This window comes from Cannabis sativa, chromosome 9 (genome assembly GCF_029168945.1).
Source record: "Cannabis sativa cultivar Pink pepper isolate KNU-18-1 chromosome 9, ASM2916894v1, whole genome shotgun sequence".
NCBI lineage: Eukaryota > Viridiplantae > Streptophyta > Magnoliopsida > Rosales > Cannabaceae > Cannabis > Cannabis sativa.
Genome location: NC_083609.1, coordinates 10,213,729 through 10,235,511, shown reverse-complemented (window position 1 = coordinate 10,235,511; position 21,783 = coordinate 10,213,729). Strand labels below are relative to the sequence as shown.

The 21,783-nt window shown below is 32.2% G+C and overlaps 1 protein-coding gene across 2 annotated transcripts; it reads left to right on the top strand.

Annotated features, from left to right (window-relative positions):
* Positions 1–308: 308 nt before the first annotated feature.
* On the top strand, positions 309–5,912 carry LOC115722257 (vacuole membrane protein KMS1). Of its 2 annotated transcripts, XM_030651419.2 has the most exons (9): positions 309–495; positions 616–716; positions 1,783–1,994; positions 2,380–2,458; positions 2,754–3,053; positions 3,471–3,628; positions 4,751–4,867; positions 5,030–5,212; positions 5,317–5,912. In XM_030651419.2, the coding sequence occupies exons 2-9, from the start codon at positions 653–655 to the stop codon at positions 5,476–5,478; spliced, it is 1,275 nt and encodes a 424-aa protein (XP_030507279.2). In that variant the 5' UTR covers positions 309–495; positions 616–652; the 3' UTR covers positions 5,479–5,912. The 2 variants fall into 2 exon arrangements, with proteins under 2 accessions (XP_030507279.2, XP_030507278.2); XM_030651418.2 differs by having other exon boundaries at positions 315–716.
* The last annotated feature ends 15,871 nt before the right edge of the window (positions 5,913–21,783 follow it).

The window sequence follows — 21,783 nt, the reverse complement described above, 5'->3', positions numbered from 1 at the left end:
AAGTGGTAAATGTGTAATAAAAATAACTTTGTAAGTAGAAATGTAGTAATAGGCGTGTGAGGGTAATTTTGTAATAAAGTGTGTAAAAAGGATTTTTCATGTAAAAATTTCTAATAATAATAATAATAATAATATTTTAATGCTAGATATTTTTACTCAGTTCAAAATTATTTATTTCATAAATAATTAATTATGATTTTGTAAACTTAAATGATTTTTGTTTAAACCTAAAATAATTAATTTTATTATGATACTCTTATTTTTTTTCTTGGTTATGAATTTTTTATTTTTTAAAAAAGGTATACTTTTGAAAAGGGGAAAGAGTGGTTTCAAAAAAAAAAAACAGAGAGAAATTCGCTCAAAAAAAAAAAAAAAACCTCTTGAGAGAGAAAGAAAGATAGAGCGATAAAATGTGGTTTTTTACACGCTAACTTGTTTGTCCTCTCACAACTTTTCGTTATTTCAGATCTCAAATTCTTCTGTAACGAAGCCTGGGTGGGTCTAACTTCAAACCTTTTCATTCGCCTTCATCTAATCATTCTCTATTGCCCATTTTCTGGGAAACAAGGATTTTTTTTTTCCTTTCTATAATAGTCTGATTTCATGTATGAATAGAATATAGAGCTTGCGATCTAAGCTTTTTAAGAGCTAAATGGGTTCCCGAAAACGAACCCCATCATCGTCTTCTTCCCTCGGAACTGACATGTCTACATCAGGTAAGCTGTTCAAAATTTTGTATATATTACTCCTTTGCCCCCAAGCTTTTGATTTGATTTGATTTGATTTGATTTGAATCTGTATAGCTTCCTTAATCGTTTTTTGTTTCAGTTTCGTTGTTAAATAAAATTCGTCTCAATTTTTTCTGTTTGGTCTCTGAAATTTTGAATCTTTTCTTGTTTTAATCAATTTTTTTTTTTTTTTTTTTGGAATTGGGTATAAACGAAAATATCATATTATAGCTGGTTGAAGACTGAAGTAGACCTTTATTGATGTAAACGGTCTTACCCAAGCTGTTGAGTTACCAAAGAAATATGGAGATTATTAGGAAGCCTTGGTTAACGTTTTTGCCTATTACGATATACACAAACATATATATGTATTTTAAAAAAGTGTAGATATGCTGATCAAATTTCACTTTTATTACTTACGTTTGAACATTCCTTTTTATTGTACTGTGTGTTTTTCTTATTTGTGTTATATGTGGTACATCATAAATGGAACACTGTCTAATGATTATTATTTATATAGAAAACAATGTGGTACATTTGAGGAATATTTAGTGTTTTTTTTTGGGTTATAAATGTGAATCATAGAACGCTGTACAGTTGAATCCTAAAGTTCTCTCGTAAAGTTTTCTTCTTGGAAATTTAGAAGTAAAATTTATCCCGGATGGTCAATGAATCACATCTGGTACTTGTTCATGTTTTTTTCTCCAGCCAGCCCCTTTTATTGACCCCATTAACTCTAACATAAGCTGTATTCGGTTTGTTAACTTGGAACATTGGGTTACTAATGAGCTAGTCAGTGATTTCTGTTTCAAAGAGACTTTAGGTTTAACCCTAAGGGGTGGTCTAGTGGTAAAGAGGAAAGTTGGAAAGTGCTGGTAAGCATTGTTCCAAGGTTCGAATTCGAATCAAAAACTTGGGGCACTGGGAAAAAAAAGAGAGACTTTAGGCTACAAAAGGGAAAAAAAAAAAAAAAAAGAGAGAGAGACTTTAGGCTTTGTTATTGTAATTGATTCATTTTGACTCCTATTTTCTGAAGAATTATTTTATTTTGCAGGCCTTGCTGAAAAGCATCAGCAGGATCTAGAAAACTTGGCACTGGCAACACAACCCTTAAGAACTATGAAGCTTTTTGTTTTGGCTGTATTGCAATATATTAAGAGATCAATATCATATTTGTTGGCAAAAGGTGGTTGGCTTATGCTTCTGAGTGTTGTTGCATTGGCTATTGGGATTCTTCTTATGACCATCGATGGGCCTCATGAGAAGGTAGTTATGGAATAGGGCTTTTCCTTTCCTTCCCCTCTAAATCTATGCAAAAAGTTCTGCATTCTTTTTTAATAGTACACTTTCGCATGTTTTCCTTAGGATTTGAGATAAAGACTTACCTGAAAACCACTTCACCTAAATAATAGGATAACTTTCAGATGGACCTGTCTACTTATAGAATCCCAACACAGATACAAGCTGATTTTGTTTTTTTGCTTTAAAAGATTCTTAAGCTTTTTTTTTTTTTTTTACCTTCTCTAAATAGGATAAGCGGACACATAATATTGAAGAAGAGTAATTAACATTTGCTTTATCTTGGCATCTATTTTTCTTTCATGTATATCTGCCATTTCTCAAATAATAAATTTTGACACTTGTTATACAGCATGTAGAAGAGCTTGTAAAATATTTTCAGTTTGGATTGTGGTGGATTGCTCTCGGAGTTGCATCTTCTATTGGTCTTGGTAAGCATTTTGCATATAGATGAAAAAGACAAAGGGTAGTCTAATATATTTGAATTCTAATGTTACCAAAATTTAGATTTTGAGGAAATTCCATCCATTGGCTAGGGACTGTTAGATTAGAAAGGGCATGTGCCATTTCTTAAATTCATTTCATTATACTAGCTTTGGTACATTTGCAATGAAAGTTTTGCATAGTGACATAATGTACATTTTGGGTTTGGTATTTTTTTGTTTTTTTCATGACCTTATAGCATTTATCACTGCAAAATGTAACATATATTTTCATGTCTCTCAGGATCTGGGTTGCACACTTTTGTCCTCTACCTCGGTCCTCATATTGCTTTCTTCACCATTAAAGCAATGCAGTGTGGACGTGTTGATTTAAAAACTGCTCCATATGACACAATACAACTGAAAAAAGGTCCATCGTGGCTTGATAAGGACTGTTCTGAGTTTGGACCCCCACTGTTTCCGTTAGTCGATGGATTGCGGGTTCCTCTTAGGAACATATTAGCACAGGTCCAGATAGAGGCTGTCCTATGGGGCATTGGGACTGCAATAGGGGAGCTTCCTCCATATTTTATTTCACGGGCAGGTACGGAGATGAAACAGTAGGTTTGCAATTTCCATAAGTTGTTTGTGGTTTAAAATTTAATCCTAGGATTATTGCAAAATTACTTTGACAAGCTAACATCACATATGCCTTTTATATTTGTATAGTGAACATAAAACTTACATTTCATTTGAATATTGTGGTTCTTTTTGGAATCATAATTCCTTTAGGTAGACTGAGGTTGAATAGCCTGTACACAATGTATCTTGGCCATTTTCTGTCTTTCAGTTAAAGCTAATAAAGATCTTGTCAGGAACAAATGCTTTTTACTTACATAAATATCAAAGTTGCTTGTTAATAGCCCAAACGGAATAAATATATTAGTAAAAAAGAAATGTTATTTTTGTTTACTGTTCCAGATTCACGAGACATAATTTTTTAACTTTCCATTTTATGCAGCTAGCATGTCTGGTAATAGGTTGGATGCCATGGAAGAATTGGATGGCTCTTCAAATGAGGATAGTGGATTTATAGCTACTCATTTGAACAAAATCAAGCGCTGGCTTCTATCGCATGCTCAACATTTGAACTTCCTCACCATCTTAGTGCTTGCTTCGGTTAGTCTGGATTTTATTCTGCTTCATTAGTAACAAAATTTGTTTCATTCAAAAAAAAAAAAAAAATTTGTTCCAAAATATAGCTTATTCTTTAACTAGCAATTTAAGTCCTCACTTCCCTATTACAACAAATCATTCTTGTTTATTTGTAAGGTACACCAAACAGAATTGCTTGTGTCTATCTCTCCTTCTTCTGTTTCCTGCTTTTATTTCTGGTTTACTTAACATTTAAGTAGAGATATCAACAGTCTATGGCTCTATGCACCTGAACTGATATTCTTTTGTCTTTTTTTACTGTGTACCTTATCCTCAAGACTTGGGGAGATATTTTTTACAATGAAAATGTAGCTTCTACATTGACTTCAATGCTTTCTCTTTTCAGCAACTTAGCCTCTATTCTCACGGGTTTTGTATCTGAATTCGTGGAATGCTCAACTATTACTCTTTCTTTACCATTATTAATATTCAACTATTTTTCCACTTATTTTTCGCCTGAACTTGAACTAGAATGGTTTTAGTGGACCATTTGTATGCCATGGCAAGGAAAAGCCAGATGTTCTGATTTAGGGACAATTGATCAATCCATAAGGTTGCATTTACAGGGTGGCAGGGTGGGGGTGTATGATATGATTGAATTGGATTTGACAATTTTTGTCATATGCTTTTGGTATGAAATTAGAGAACGTATTGGTAAAATTAACCTTACTAGCAAATTAAAGAGAGATAATAAGCTGTCGAGGAATTTAGGATATTTTAATATTACACAATCTTCCTCTTCTTATCTTTAGTTTGGCAAATTTGTAACTTAGTATGATAACCAACTCACTATTTCCTTGTTTTTATATTATTTTTCATAATCCAATCCAATGCACTATCATATCCCACACACACACACCAAACAAGACCTAGAAGTTGATGGTGCTGCTCACATTTGATCCAAATTCCATGAAAGCATAAAGTACTCTAATGAGTCGATTGGACTTATTTCCAGGCACTTAGAAATTTTTTCTTTCTGCTGTATTGAGTTTTGTGCTTATTTCAAGTTATATGCCACCCATTTTAATCGTTATGTCATCTTTTTCCATTGATTTATTTTGCCTGCTAACTTGGATACGTTATCAGGTGCCAAATCCTCTATTTGACCTTGCTGGCATCATGTGTGGACAATTTGGAATTCCATTCTGGACATTTTTTCTTGCAACATTGTTGGGGAAGGCAGTTATCAAGACTCACATACAGGTTTGTCAGTTCCCCTTGTCAGCTTGAACATTATTATGATCGTTTTCCCTAAACAGAAGCAATTTATTGATTTGCTTATATGAAATTTTATTATTCTGTGGACTTGGCTTTGATTTGAAACTCTTTTGAAATTGTCCTCCTTTGGCTTGTACTTTCCTGCAGACGGTTTTCATAATCGGAGTTTGTAATAATCAACTTCTTAATTGGATAGAGAATGAATTGATTTGGCTTCTTAGTTTCATCCCTGGTTTAGCATCAGTGCTCCCCAACGTAATTTCCAAACTCAACGCAGTGAAAGAGAAGTATCTCACAGCCACAGCCACACCCGTGTCCTCAAATATCAAGGTTTGGTCTCTGACCTTCACCTTTTAGGGAAAAACATCCATTTTATTACGTCTTCTTTCACCTAATGCATATTCTTATTTATTTTTCATATAAAATCTTGTTAGGTGAAAAAGTGGGATTTCTCATTCACTTCAATATGGAACACGGTGGTGTGGCTCATGCTCGTGAACTTTTTTGTGAAGATTGTGAACGCAACTGCGCAGAGGTATTTGAAGAAACAACAGGAGAAGGAGATGGAGATGTTGGTGCTAACAAGTAAATCATAGGCATCAAAATGGAATTGGCCATGGCTGACCATGTTCTTTGCTTGCTTGATAGCGAGGAACTTTGATTCTTACTCTTAAATATAATTAATACATTCTATTATTTCTATGTTACCATTTTTAGTGATAGAAATTGTTAGTAGTAGATGATGATTATGATGATGTAGCAAGCAGTTACTTGATCACTTGAGCAGGAAGAAGGCATAATTGGTCTACAGTACACCCCAACTTTTCTGCATGCATAAAAGTGTCATTGTGAGAAGCTTGTATAGGAAGATGATGAAGAAGAAGAAGAAAAGCCATTCTCTGTTTTATTTTTTGGGGGATGTGTTATTTTTGGGTGGTTTTTTACCCTTTCTCAACAAATTGTTGAATTGAATCCTGGAAACTGAAATATTTGATATTTTTTTACAAAGCACGATAATATCTTTCATATATTTTATTGTGTTCAGAACATAGGCAAACACCCAAGCTCTATTCTTGATTTTTAACAGGATATTTTTTTTTCCCTTTTCCTGTCTTTAGTTATATTTATTAGAGTTGTTCATCCTATTTTATTCACACTATTTTGCACTAAGTACCGATTTCATATTTTGGATCTAATTTATTTTGCATGATAATTCAAATTTAATATAATTCAATTTGGAAAATTGTGGTCTAGATTAGTTATTTTGTATTATTACTTATTAATATTGAATTATTTAATGTTTATTAATTTTTTTTTTTTACATAATTAGTAACAAAATAAAATAAATTATTATTATTTTATGTCCGCAACAACAGATAAAACAAAAAATAATAAGTTGGAAGGAAGAAAAAAAGAAATATATGTATAAAGAAATATGTATTTTTATTTACATTATATTTTTTTATTAATAAGAATGTAATATGCGTTTGATTTATTAAGTTTTGAAATATATATTTATATTACAAGTATTAGATTTTTAAATTACTATTTTTTACATCAAAATATTAATTGTATATATAAACGTGTGAATTGGATCAAATTAGTTAGTTTTATATCTATTAATTAGCATCCAATTTGTATAAGTGCAAATTTGAGATTTTCTAATTCAATCTAATTCGCACTATAGAGATTAGATTAGATTGAGATTTTATGAACTCCAAATATTTATGTTAACAAAAAAATCATATATACATATTAATAACGTTAGTAAGAGATATTTGTTCAAAAAAAAAATTAGTAAGAAATATTTCGTTGAAAAAAAGTTTTATTTATTATTTTTCTCAAAAAAAAAAACAAAATTAAAAAAGATACAATATTGTTGCTATAACATGACACGAACTCGATAGCATAATACGAACTCGATATGAAATATTGCGACTTAGAGTCAAACAAATTAGACACAAGTCGAAATTAAGTTGAACTCGAATAACACAATAATTATTTGGCTTGGGTTAAGGTTAACCCGTGTGACACGAAGTCAGCATGAATTTACTCGCTTACATCCAATATATTATTAAGAGTATTGATTTATAGTTAAATTATTATATTTATATGAATACACAACAGTATATTTTTATTTATTGTATTGATATTTAGGATACACTATTTAATTAATCATTATTATTATTTATAATTTTATATATTTTTATTAAGTATATTATTTAAATGAGTCAACGATATAATCAAATATGAGATACTAATCATGTTGATTACCATCTAACGTAGATAAGTATAATTGATAAATCAACACGTGAACATGACAGGTCGAGTTAGGGTTGATCAATAAAATATATCAACCTGCATAACACGAACACAAATTTGATATGGAAACACGAATTGCCATCTCTAATCTTTACAAAACAAATTAACCATGTGATAATCTTGAAAGTAATAGTAGGCTCGCAAAGTAATTTGGTAGATGAAAAAATATTACTTAGAAATTTTACGGATAATAGATTTATTTTTTGAAATTATTTTTTATGTATTTTGTTCACACCATTTGAATCAGGAATGTCTTTGGGGCGTACATTAATTGAAAATAAAAATACTGAAAAGAAAAGATAAGACTAAAACCTCTTGACTACTGGTAGTACTAGCATAGGTGTTTAACATTCTAGGCCCCCAGGACCTTTGTTCCATCTAGCCGTTTCAATTGATATGTTTCTAGATATACTTCATTTTGGATCCCGTAAAATCCTCTAAAGTTAAGTCTTAGCACCCTGACTTTCGAATCTTGGGTTGCAGGAAAAACTCTTCTCAAAACGAGGACTTTTGACTTTTGAGTTGAAACGTTAGGCGAATTTTCCTTCATACATTTTTAGTTAAACTTGTGATGCTTCTTGGAGCTCTTCGACGAGGTCTACAGATTCCTGGAGTAAAGCATGGTTTATGATTGCATCGTATGTATCTCGCCAGTGAGATAAGATTGTGGTGTCCACTAGAATTACAACCTTACACCATAAATCATTGAATACGATGTATCTTCTGTTTAAGTCCACTCTTTGGTTCAGTATGCCAAGAGTACACGGGACAATTTTACTGGCCATTGCATTGAGATTTTTCTTCAACATTTCTTTTAATATTTTGTTCACACCCTTCAACTGTCTATTAGCTTGTGGTCTTGCAACTACAAAGAAGCTCTTGACAATTTTGTGTCTTTCATAAAATTAGGTGAAGTGGATACTACCAAATTGCTTCCCGTTGTTAGAAAATATTTTTTGTGAGAGGTTGTAACCACATACGATAATTTCAATGACAAAGTCTAAAGCCTTCTCAGAGGTGATGGTGTTAATTGGCCCCACCTCTACCCACTTGGCGTAGTTGACAACTGCAATGACGTATTTTAGCCCACCCTTCCTGGGCGGAAGGGTTCCTACCAGATCGTTTCCTTAGATAGAAGGCTAGGAACTAGTCATTGTAGTGGTTTCCGTTAGGGGAGGCTACGAGACCTTCACATATCTTGATCATTGTCACATTTGCGAAAGTAATATATGCAGTCGCTCTTTATTATTGGACAAAAATATCCTTGCCTAAGGATTTTCTTGGACAAATTGAGCCTTGTTGTTTAATCTCTATAAAATTCCTCGTGCATTTTATGAATTTTTGCACTTATTTCGGTCCTGGCTATGCATCAGAGGTAAGGCACGAACAACCCATTTGATACAATTTTTTGTCCATCACAACGTGCCAAGGCACCTGATACTACATCTTCTTGTTGCAACCCTTTTTGTGGACAATTCCCCACTACTTACGTACTTGACGATTGGTCACATCTAGAAGGTGAAGTAATCAAAGACACTTGTTGTTTCAGGGGCTTGGATATTTGGCACGGGTAGAAAGTCAATCCAAATGATGTCAGAAATTTTTGCTTCTGTATCTGTGGCCAGCTTTGCCAAACTTTCTGCGAATAAATTTTGATCCTATGGTACTTGATGGATGATGTATCTCTTGAAGGAGCGGAGAAATTCTCAGCTTCGTGCCATGTAGTCAGCCATATTATCTCTCTTCATTTGATATTCTCTCAAGGTTGCCAATCTTAGGTCCAATCTCACCAGCATAGACACGAGGTCCCACTCCTGTGCCAGTAATTTCAGTTGTTTGCTGGACAATGGGTCCAGCAGGAACTTACTCTCTTGGCTGGACCTTCGTGGTGGAAGTTTCGGACAGCTGACCAAAACGTGGTGGTCGGCTAGCCAAGTTTGGATTGTCCACGGTAGGTGGCACTTAGACATTAGGGTCCACGACCATAGGGTCTCGTGGTTCAGTCGAATTTTCACGTCTTGTGACATCCATGAAGAATATGAGAGCTTCTTGAATGAAAATTCTGGACTCTCAATGAAAGTACCAAGATATTTACTGTGGATTTAGCCAATTGATGTTGAGTCTAAATAGGATCGAATCTCGCTTATGACTGTCACGTGCATGATAAGGATAGATGTAAAAGACACAGATTTATAGAGGTTCAACCGTTTTTGTTTAGGTAATGACCTACTCCCTTTTTAGTTGTATTCACTCTTGAGATAATGTCAAACAGAGTACAGACTGAAACCTTATAATTTCTAGCTAGGCTCTCTTCAGTATTACAATGAGAATGTGTTTGGCTAGTGAGAAGTATGAAAAAATAGAGAGGACTTATTGCTATAGTGCTTCTGAGCGTACTTGAAGTTCTAAACGTGAGTGTGAGCATGTGTATCTTACCCTTTATATAGTAGTAGCACTTACAAGCTGTACATAGAGATATCCCTAGAAAATAGGGAAGTTACAAAGTATATTTGAAATACAAAATAAATAATAACAATCCTTAAGGAATAGGGTTGTTACTTGTTGACGGAGAGTCCCTATCTTTGTGGGCAGTTTGAACTGTTTTGAAGTCGTGGGAATGCTAAAGGCAAGTTGAAAGGTTTGTGAGAATAATGTACACTTGGCAGTGTAGCCATGTTGAACGCTGCCCGGTGCTTTGAAGTTGTCACACTTGGCTGTGTACGGCCAGGACCTCTATGGCAGGTTTGTACATCTGTCTTTGCCTGTGTCCACCATAATACACCCATGGAATCTTAAAGATTGAGAGGCTGCTTGACACTAATCCTGACAAGTTAGTGCTGACCTATCTTCAACGTATTTTCTACTTTTTGCCACGTGGAGGGGCCACATCAGGTGGACAAATTTTGGGATAACAAAATGCAATTTGCATATTAAGATAGTGAGATCAATTATAGATAGAGAATATTGCATTAAATTATGTGAGGATAGATAAACTCCAAGTCCATTTGCAAAGTTTCTTAAAAGGTATGGGTTCATTACCCACACACCCAAATATTGGTGTGTGACATGTTTAAAAAACTAATCATTATTGGACACGGGATGGAGCCTGCATAACAAACTCCAAACTTTCCTAAATTTTTGTTGGTTGATACTCTTCAACGGTAGTGTGCATATCGAATTGTATTCTAACCAAAGTTGTTTCTCAAACATATTTTGAGTGGTGATAAGGTTGGAAACCAATTTCATGATATGTACACATTTTAAAAATACTTGTATACAGTTAGTATACAATTATCAAAGGAAAGATCTGGATCCAAATACCATAAATGGGCATTTCACTTAGAACACTATAAGATCTAAAGGTTACATATTTTATTATCCATCTCACAATACTAGAATTGCAGAATTAAGAATTAACTTGATTAGTGGGAGTAATCGATCCATGAACATAGTTTTTGAGAAAGATAATCTATATTTTCTCAAACTTCCAACTTAAGTATTAAATTGACTGTGATTTATAACAACCCTTAAGTTTAATTGTTATTGAGATTTCACAATTAATCATTAAAGATCCACAAGTCACTGATAAAATTCTAGCCAGTCATATTATTAGTAATTGCTTGCAAATTGCTAAACAACATACATGTTGAACCATTCGCTTTTTAAGAGAGTTTGGTTCATCCTTAAGATGACTTATTAGAACAAAAATATCAATGGTTTCTAGTGTTTACATTATGTACAATAAGAGTACAACTACAATATTAGTTTAAGACACACATTAATGGTATAATATTTCATGAATGAAGAAATGAATATCCTAATGAGCAATGTAGTCTCTTAGTAAAGTTACGTAATGGGGTGGAGAACATTAATCATAGATTTTTTCACTAATAAATACTCATTAAGCAATATGGAGAAACATAAAGATATAAAACTAGATTTATTGTTAAGAAGTTTATTTTGAACTAAGAATCAATAACAAATGAGATTTGCATTCTCAGTTGTATTTATAGAAGATTCTATTATTTTTTGGTCGTTTCAATTCATTAGTCGGTTCCAAACAGTGAATTAAAAGAGAAGGTATACAGATAATTATAAAGATTTTCCTCTTATAGTGGTAAACATATGCAAGCTTAAGAAATCTACTTACAGAGTAAAATAAACATCTCACAAATGGTATTTTTATTATGTCATTTTTTTGTTAGGTTTAAAAAGAGCATTATGAAATTAATTACATGCTAGAAGGTCAATGTGAGTAGTATTTATTTTATATATAAATTATATGTTACTTGAAAGTGATGATAAAAGTTTTCTATGTAAGGTGAAATAATTCATATCTCAAATTATTATTTTGTGATAAAGAATATAAATAACATATATAATTTTAATTAGTTAGAAAGTAGTCACATCATCTCTGATTAAATAAATTTATGAATTATTCATCTTGTGTTACTTTTATCTTTAAGAGTGAAAAATTCAATTCAAACCAACGTCTGTAAAATAATCTAGAATGAGAATAAATTGAGAACATTCATTTGCTTCTATTTTAGAATCCTAATGTATGCCTAAGAGTCTGAATAAGACTTTGCATTGCATTTGTTTTAGGATTGTTAAGTAGTAACAGAATAACTAAAGTTAAGTCTGCTTTATTTTTTCATACAAAGTGATGAGGTATCTTTGAGATACTAAAGATTATATTCATACATATTTTATTGAAATAAATTGACATTCTGGAAATATAGTTAATTAATCAGATTTCAACGTACTTCACTTGCTTTGTTGATTCACGTAAATCAACATTTGATTACGTCTTTAAGATTACTAGTAAGTTGTATTGTGGAGAACCTTAATTTTTATTTCCATTATATAAATCAGATTTATTTTTAAGAATACATCTTGTATGGTGTATTATAGAGTTTCATACAAGGCCAAGAGTTCAGTTACATTTTTAGGCCATTAAGAAAATTTTGTGACAAATTCAGCTACAGTATTTATGGTTAAGAACTATAAAAGTGTTGGTCGAAGCTAGCATATCGACATTAAGTATTTAGCCATAAATAAGTGTAAGTAGTAATTAAGCAAGCAACAGTGAATTGGGTGATTGCAATATCCTTGACTAAAAGCATGTTGCAACATAAATTCAAAGATCTTAAAGTAAATATTGGATTAAGTTAAGTATAGCATATTGACATTAAGTATTTTAACCATAAAGAAGCATAAGTAGTCATTAAGCTTGCAACACTGAATTAACTAATCGCAATTTTCTTGTCAAAAGACATGCCACAACATAAATTCAATGCTCATAAAGTAATTAAGGGATTCAGTAACTCCTTACGTAGTTTTTGGTTTTATAACTAAAGTTATTCAAACGGAATTCTAATTTCAATATTTTTTCATATTCATGTGCACCTTAATTTTATTTGAGAAAATTATCTTCAGAGGACCAGAATAAACATAAGATTTTGAGTTTATTCGCTTAAGTACATTGCTACATAAAATACATTGTTATATAATGCATATATTGTAATATATGGAAGATAATACTCGACATATAATGAGGACATATCGCTATGATTCATGTTTATTATGTAGTGATGAATATTGGATTTGAGAGGTAAATCTAAATGCTGACTAAGTGGACGAATATTAGAACATTCTGAATAAAGTAAAAAAAAATCTATCACAATTGATTTTAGATGAATACGATCAAATATACTTAGTAATATTATATTTTATTAATTTTATGATAATTAATTAAATATTTTAATTATGGTCAGATTTTGATATACCCAATATTTTGTTTTCTGATTTAATTTCTCGAATTAATTGTTAAAATATTTTTACAATTAATATGGCACAGATACTGATAAAGTATCCTACCTATAAATATAGGGTACCGATCCCCAAACTTCTCACTCATTCTGTTAAAACAACAAGTTTCATCTTAAGAGAGTAGAGAGAGCTCGGAAGCCAAAATACCCACACTAATTTTCTTTTTTTTTTTTTTTTTTTTTTTTGGCAGATCCAAAGATCGTGTGGAATTGAAGCTCAAAGAATGAATGGTTGGAGGTATTTCGATCTTTTAGTTATATCATGTATATGTTCGATTTAATTATACATTTTATACACAGTCATATATGCTTCATATTATTCATATAAATTTTTAACAGATTCTACTAAGCATTTATTCTTTGACTGTCAGTGTAGTTTCCAAGTGTATTTTGGAGGTTAAAAGTTGGCCGCAATGGCACACAAAGCTCATTACAATCCCTCAGTTGATCAAGTGGATAACTCAGCCAAGATTAAGTAGATTTTGCAAATAAGTATATGCAATTGTTATGGCTGCTATGGTATATAGATTGTAGTAAAATAGAAATGATAGTTTATGAAATGAAAAAAGTCCAACAGTAATGACTCTTGTACACAAAATTAAAGAGGATGTAAAGAATAGGTTAAGATTATTTTTGCCTAAGAAAATAAGTCAAATAGATAGAGAATGGTTTGAATCTCTATAAATAGAGAAGCATGCTTGTTTTGTTATACAAGTGCTTGATAGGTTGTAAATTGTCCATGGGGCAGGGTACACCTATACCTATACCCGTACCCTGTCCTATACCCGAATGAGGTACACATTTTTATATTCTTACGGACCTACTCTAAACACTAATTCAATAAGTAATACTCTACTTATACGAGCAGGATACCAATGAGTAAACTGGTTTCTGGGTAAAGTGTCGTCCCAAATAATTTTCTCTAATTAAATATCAAAAGAAAGAAAGTGAAATTAGACCAAAACAAGATCACATAAATCAATTTAAAAGTTTGGAGTAGTACATGCATAGTTTCCTTTGGGAGTAAAAAACTGAAAGGAGTAATGAAGAGCCAATAAAAGCTTATATATTAATTCTAGATTGGTATTAGTTAAAGCATTATCATATGATTAGAGAGACACCCATTAATTACAAATTTTCCTTGTCCTTCCACAAATTGATTTCAAAGCTTTAATTGCTTAAACAATTGTATTTCAGATAAATAATTAAAGACTTCCTTTTTCCTTCCCCACCTTTAATATAATAATGTTTCTTTTTAAGGGAATATAATAATATTATAAGTAAAATAAGGATTGTTAGTGGATATGTAAGGCAACATGGAATAGACTATATATTTTTAAGAAATTAAAAACTATAATGCATAAACCCTTAAATTCTATTAGATACATAGTTTAGTTTATTGGGAAAGTATTTTATATATTATTTCTTAATTTTTTTTTTAAATTTACGAGTTGAGTTATTTCGGTAATTTTCATGTAAGTTGTTATATGAATTTTAATTGTGATTTAAGTTGCTCCGTTAATTATAAAAAAAATTATAAAAAATTTATGTGAAATTTCATAAAATATAAAAAAATATATATATTAAAATATAAAAGTGAAAAAGTCCCTAATTTATATAATAATATTACTTAATTATAATATTAGAATAAGACAAGACAAACATCATGAGTTCCGTAATCAAGTATGTTACTATATTAAATGGTATTATATTTTAATTAATCTACATCAGCATTATCTAAAATTAATGCTAAATAATACTATTTAATTAAATATATCTATATTATATTTATATAAGTAGTCCAATCTGTTTTGTTATTGAAATTTGTGTTCACGTTGCTAAGATCTTCATTTGATTGGTGCTCCTCTTAATTAACCTTATTTTATATTTTAAGTATTCGGTGGTCCAAAAAAGAAGATTATTATTAAGAAATATTATATATATTAATAGTATAATTTTAATTAAAATATAAAACTCATTATGATATAATTATGTATGTAGTGTTGTTAATTTGTAATAATGGAATAACACCCAGAAGATTCTGAAATTAAAGAATATTATGTTATGTCCTATTTGGCTAGGTATTGACTCATTTACCCATATAAATTATAACATTTTATGTATTATTTGCTTTAATTGATACAAATCAAAGTATTTATATGTATATTACTTATTTAAGTTAATGAATATAATTTAATAATTAATGAAAGTACATATGCTTTAAGAGTAAATAAATATAAAAAAACTACATGCAGTTAGAAAATGATTATGAGAGGTTTGGCCATAAAAATTGTCATGTATTAGATTTTGTAGATATAATTAATCTATTTGAATTTCTATGCACATCAAATTTAACCCGACAGCAAGTAAGATAAAGTATCAACTACCAAAATAAGAAATATCACTTAACAAATGAATAGAATAAAAATCATTGTTACGATTCTTCCACTCCTACTATAAATTAAGAGTGTTCACGGATTAGTTTGGATCGAATTTTCATAGTTTTTGAACCAAACCAGTATAACGGTTTTTCGAATATTAGAAAACGAACCAGACCAATAAATTTTTCAAACCAAACCATTAAGAACGATTTGGTTTGGTTCGAAACTACAGTTTAAGTGGAATTTATAATTATTTATATTTTTTAAGTAATTGTACTATTTTTACTAAGTTTTTAATTTTATTTTTCAAAATATATATTTAACATGATAAGTAATAAATCTATAACATATAAATAACGATATAAAAACATTCTCAAAAGTCAAACATAACATAAAAATTCAAAATTCATGCAATAAAAAACTTGACACACTAAAAAGTTCAAAATTAGACATATAGTCATATATAAAAAATATAGATATATATAAATTCATTATTTATTATAAACGGTCCGGTCCAGTTTAACCATAAAAATTCAAAATTCATGCAATAAAAAACTTAACACACAAAAAAGTTCAAAATTAGACATAGTCATATATAAAAAAATATAAATAAATTCATTATTTATTATAAACGGTCCGGTCCGGTTTAACCATTAATTATTTATTACGAACCGCAACCGAACTATTACGCCGTAAACGGTCCGGATTGACCAAACCACCAAAAACGGTTTCTCCGGTTACGGTTTACAGTGGTTCAATTTGTCGTGGTCCGAATTTAAATCGCGATTTTCCGATTTATATGAACAACCCTACTATGAATTATTTTTTTGTTAAAGTTAATATTAAAATATTTCTATTTAATATTAGAATATTTTTATTATTAGTACAAAATCATTTAAATCGATTTTGTTTTATCTTACTGACTGCTTGTTGACTGTATATTATTACAAATCAAAATGTGATAAGAGTGAATATTCTAAATATAATCAGATTATGATTTACTAATTAATTTACTTCTTAATTGATTGTCAAAATATTCTGACAATTAATACTACAAAAAATAGCTACCTTTAGTGACAAACTTTTAGTCACAACATAAATTTTTTGTGATTAAATATGACTTTTAGTCACAATAAAATGTTACTTGTGACTAAAATATAATTTTTAGATAGAAATTGTCACTAATTTACTTTTAGTCACAACAAGCTGTGACTAAAAAAGTACATTTAGTCACAACAAATTGTAATATTTGTGACTAATACTTTTAGCCACGGACTTTTTAGTCACAACATAAAAATGATAATTTATAATTACTCACAATTTCTTTGCTTTTAGTCACAAATTTTGTTATGACTAAGAGTAAGATTCTTTATAGTGTAATTGTGGCAGAGACTTTGATGGAAGGTCTCACTTATATAAATATAGGGTCAAGGTCCCCGAGCTCACTACTGATTATGTGAACACAGTAAATCCATCTAAAGAGAGTATAGAGAGCTTGGAAGCCCGATTACCCACACTAATCATTCTTTTCTTTTGCAGAACCAAAACTAGTGTAGGACTAAAGCTCAAAGAATCAATGGCTAGAGATATTTCGATTCTTTGTTCATAATCAATGTATGTTTGATTAATTTCGCACTTCATACATGATCATATATGCTTCATGTTTACATACAATTATTCTAACAGTTAATTGTTTGAATAACAAATTGAAGGGACTTTAAGTGGGCATCACTTTTGCTTCTACCGTATGAGCGTTTCTAATTTTCATACTTCAAGAAATTATATTTGTAGGAAAATTATAACTAATGGTGCAAAATCAAATCAACTAAATTTTAAATAATCAACGATTAGCAATGGCAAGATTAACAAACACAAGTAGTAATCAGAGGAAAAATAGGATTGAACAGAGTATGAATAACCAGAAATAATTAAAGTAGTAAAACTAAGAAATCAATACCAAGATATATACTAGTTCAAGTCCGATAGATCAATGTGATCTATGGCTCTACTCTAGTTTTAGAACACCACCAAATCCTCTTTATTGATTAAGCAAGAACAGGTACAATACAGTCGAGATTGATTCCCCGATGAGTTCTCTCAAAGTGTTTCAACTCTCACACTCTTACCCAAGAATCTTCTTCATCTACAGAAGATTCTTCATACAAAACCCAAACCCTATCTAGCTCTCTTTTCTCTATATCTCTCTCTCTCTCTCTCTCTCTCTCTCTCTCTCTCTCTCTCTCTCTCTCTCTCTCTCTCTCTCTCTCTCTCTCTCTCTCTCTCTCTCTCTCTCTCTCTCTCTCTCTCTCGAAACTCAATCTAATCATTCTCTTTAAAATGATAAGTGTTGGTGGTATATATAGGCTTAGAATCAAGATCCTAAAGTCAGTGGCTGCAAGAAGCGAGATTGTTAAGTTTGTTAGGAAATAACCAACTTAACCAACTCCCCTTTCAGCGAGATCTCCACGTCAACATAAAAGTGCATCCGGGAGCGTATATGACGGCTTCCGGAAACTAGACCAAAGTTACTCGTTAAAGGAGCATTCAGATAGGATAGAGGTAGCTGGATTTAACTACTAGAGACTCCCTTCCAGGAAGAAGAGCCATCCATCTGAAACTCCTTTCCAGAGGAAGGCTAACTTTCCTGAGGACTACACTTGGAATGGACATGATAGTCATCTAGTGTTAACGCATATTTTTGTTAACTAGATTTGAGCCTAAATGGTGATAGACTTGCACAGAAAATAGAAATAGTGAAGCAAAAATAGTAAGAACACTAAAGTTTTTACGTGGTTTTGCAGTTAAAATTCTGCATAGTCCACGAGTCAATCTTATTAGATCTCTGATATAGTTCTAGGGCTTTTTCTCTTATGAATTTTTCGTTACTTTTTCAGTCCGACTTGCCTCTAATTATAATTACATCATAGGGCCGTTAATTACATAGTTGACTGGTATCTTTACAACAATTATCTCCTGAAAGTGTGGAGTTTGATTACATACCACGTAAAATAAATACGGTTAATATTTGAAAATCACAGCTGTGATAGGTCCACTTTTACCGGGTCAAGGTAATCGTGTATGAAACACGTTGTAAATCATAACGTTCTGGGATGCCTCGATGGGAACACATGATCGATAATCTTGGTAGCGAGCTAGAGCTTTTAACACATCTTTTTCGAGGTTAATAATGTAAGTCTTGTCGCTTCTACGCTTGAAGACATAATGCTCCATCTGACAACCGCAACTCTTGGCGACAAGGTGAACTTTAACAGCCAACATCATTTGGATGTCAGCTTTTATCCGAGAGAACTGCCTCAATGAGACTATGAATCTCATTGAAATATGTCTAGAGTTGATTAGTGAAGTTACCAGAAGCGTGCCTTCCTATAGCGAGATGGACGCCTCGCTATTAGTTGTTTGGGTTTGCCCGACTATTACACTTAGTTTGTATGTTGTGCATTATACGCTAAGTGTCTTAACAGTCATTATATCTCACCTATGTCGCGTCATGCGTAACGAGGTTGATGCCTCGCCTCACACATTCGAGGGCATATGATTTCTTGTTAACGCACGTGACAACAGTTTGTATAGCTTTATCTCGTGCAAGATCTTTCAGTCAGCAAGTTGTAAATATACTATGTTACTTCCGCATTAATGAGTTATTCCATTTTCAAATTTAATTAGCGTTACATACATTAATTCATATTCTTCCTAATTTGACACGTGTCCTCCTTTGAAATGATGGCCGAATTTTGGGTATAATATCTGGGAACTCCCTTCTGGGTGGCAACTATCATTCCATGAGACTCCTTCCAGATTTATAGGTTAGATATCCGAGAACATAATTCCAAGCTTTCGTGGGGTTATTGCAGAAAGTGGAAATAAATGGGCAGTTTATGGGCATAAAATTTGGTAGAAATGGTCCAACGGTCTCTCATGTCTTCTTTCTGGATGACAGTCTAGTGTTTTTTGATGCATCAAGGGAAGCATGTCACCATTTCACAAATGTTTTGGAGAAGTATTCACAAGCTTTAAGCCAAGTTGGCAACTTTCACAAATTTGAAATTAGTTTTGGAAGAAAGGTATCGGTTGCTGTCAAGACTAATTTGGCTACGTTTATGGGCATGAAGGTGGTAGATAATCATGGCAAATATTTGGGGCTACCTTCCTTTGTGGGTAGAAATAAAAAACAATTATTTGATGTGATCAAAAATAGGATCTGGAACAAGCTGCGTGGCTAGAAAGGGTCATAGTTCTCTATGACTGGGAAGGAGGTGCTCATTAAAGCCATTGTTCAGGCCATCCCGACTTACACAATGAGCTGTTTTTGATTGACAAAAAGCACTATTAATAATATTCACAGAATGGCTGCACAGTTTTAGTGAGGATCCTCAAGTACAAATCAACGCATACATTGGTGTAAATGGCCTATTCTACGCAAACCAAAAGAGCAAGGGGGGTCAGGGTTCCGTGATTTGGAGCTTTTTAATCAAGCGCTTCTCGCTAAACAAATATGGAGATGTATCCATTTTCCATTGTCATAATGTAGTTAAGTTTTGTAGGCTAGCTATTTCCCAAATGGAGGTGTGCTGGAAGCTAAATGTGGATCTAATGCATCATTTGTTTGGAGAAGTCTCCATTGGAGGAGGAAAATTATTTTGGGATGCTATTGGTGGCGTATTGGTAACGGCAATGGGGTGCGCATTTTAAAGGATCCATGGATGCCAAGACCTCTATATTTCAAAATATATGACAAGTCGAGCATCCCTAGGGGGTTGTATGTTATTGATCTGAAAAATGCTGAGGGAGTTTGGGATGAGACTTTCATTAGAGCTATTTTCAATGAGGAGGATGGAGAAGTCATACTTAAGCTTCCATGCATGGGATGGGATCTCGACGATAATATTCTTTGGCATTATACACGTGATGGAGAATACACTGTCAAGAGTGGCTACTGTATGGCAGCTACTTTCAAGAAAGTGGTGACCTAATCTAATGAGACTAAAATGGAAGCATGGTGGAAATACTTGTGGAAATTGCAAATTCCATCCAAAGTGAGACATTTTGTTTAGAAGTTGGCCCATTCTTGGTTACCTACGAACTCGGTTTTAGCTGCTAGAGGATTACAAATTGATCCTAGTTGTACCAACTGCTCTACTGGTGCACGTGAGAATGTGTTTCATGCCTTATGGTATTGTAAAGCACTTCGGGGGTGTGGAAAAATTCTGGACTGCAACAACAAGTACGAAGAGTTGGGAATGAAGATGTGTTATCTTTTTTGGTCAACTTGTCACAACATATGGCTCAAAATATGTTTGAGTTATTTCTGGTTTTGTCATGGCAGTTATGGTTCATTCGTAACAAAACCAAACATGGTGGTGTGAGGCCGAAACCAACTGAGATCTTGGACTGGTGTACTAATTATATTGATGATTTTAAAAGACAACGTGTCCAAGAAAATAGAGGAGAAGCAAGGCCAACTGCTCGCTGGGAAGCACCAGTTGCTGGTGTGATGAAGATTAATGTTGATGCAGGGGTTAAAAAAATGTACAAATTGCTCTGGAATCGATTGTGTGATACGAAACCATCAGGGGCAGGAGGTGTATGCATCATCTACTGTTCTACCTTGTGAGTATGCTTCTGTTCAAGTTAAACTTTTCGCGATTCACGCAGGTCTCCAAGCTGGAATACAACGAAGAATCCCACATTTTTTCATCGAGTCTGATTGTATGGCAGCGATCCAATTAATCCAACAAAAGGAGGATGGTTGTCGTGACATTGACAGAGTGCTTGAACATATATTCGACATCTTTTGAATTATGCTAACGTTGACAATCTTTCATTTGTATTTCGTGAAGCAAATGTTGTAACTCATGTATTAGCCAATCATGCTTTAATTAACAAAATTAGTACCATGTGGATTGGAATTTCTCTCCCGTGTGTAAATCAAGCTATTCGGCAAGACTTGCCAAATCCTTTGTAATAATTATTTGTTTCGTTTGAATGAATATGCTGTCAAAAAAAACTGTTTAAAATTTAAGGAATATAAGTAATACTCATATTGTAATACCCGGAATTAAGAAATGGATTAGCAAAACCCTAACTAGATAATTATGTATAATGGAGGAATTATATTATTATATAGTTCAATATATGTGATTTATATGAATTTTAATATATTATAGACCCCGTTGGTGAGCCAGGGGCATTTTGGTAATTATGACCCGAGAAGGGTAAAATGATGAAATTAATTTAATTACGTGCTTAATAGAACTATATTATTATATAGTATGCATGTGTTGTCTTTTCAGGTGTGTTCTGACAGGTTAGCGCGGTATAGTCACAACTGGGAATTTCGAGCCGAACC

What these genes read in the sequence shown, in the direction of transcription:
- LOC115722257 (XM_030651419.2), top strand. Translation starts at nt 653, where the DNA reads ATGGGTTCCCGAAAACGAACCCCATCATCGTCTTCTTCCCTCGGAACT. An exon ending in TGCATCTTCTATTGGTCTTG is followed by an intron (nt 2,459 to 2,753) that starts GTAAGCATTTTG and finishes CATGTCTCTCAG; the next exon opens with GATCTGGGTTGCACACTTTT. An exon ending in ATATTTTATTTCACGGGCAG is followed by an intron (nt 3,054 to 3,470) that starts GTACGGAGATGA and finishes CATTTTATGCAG; the next exon opens with CTAGCATGTCTGGTAATAGG.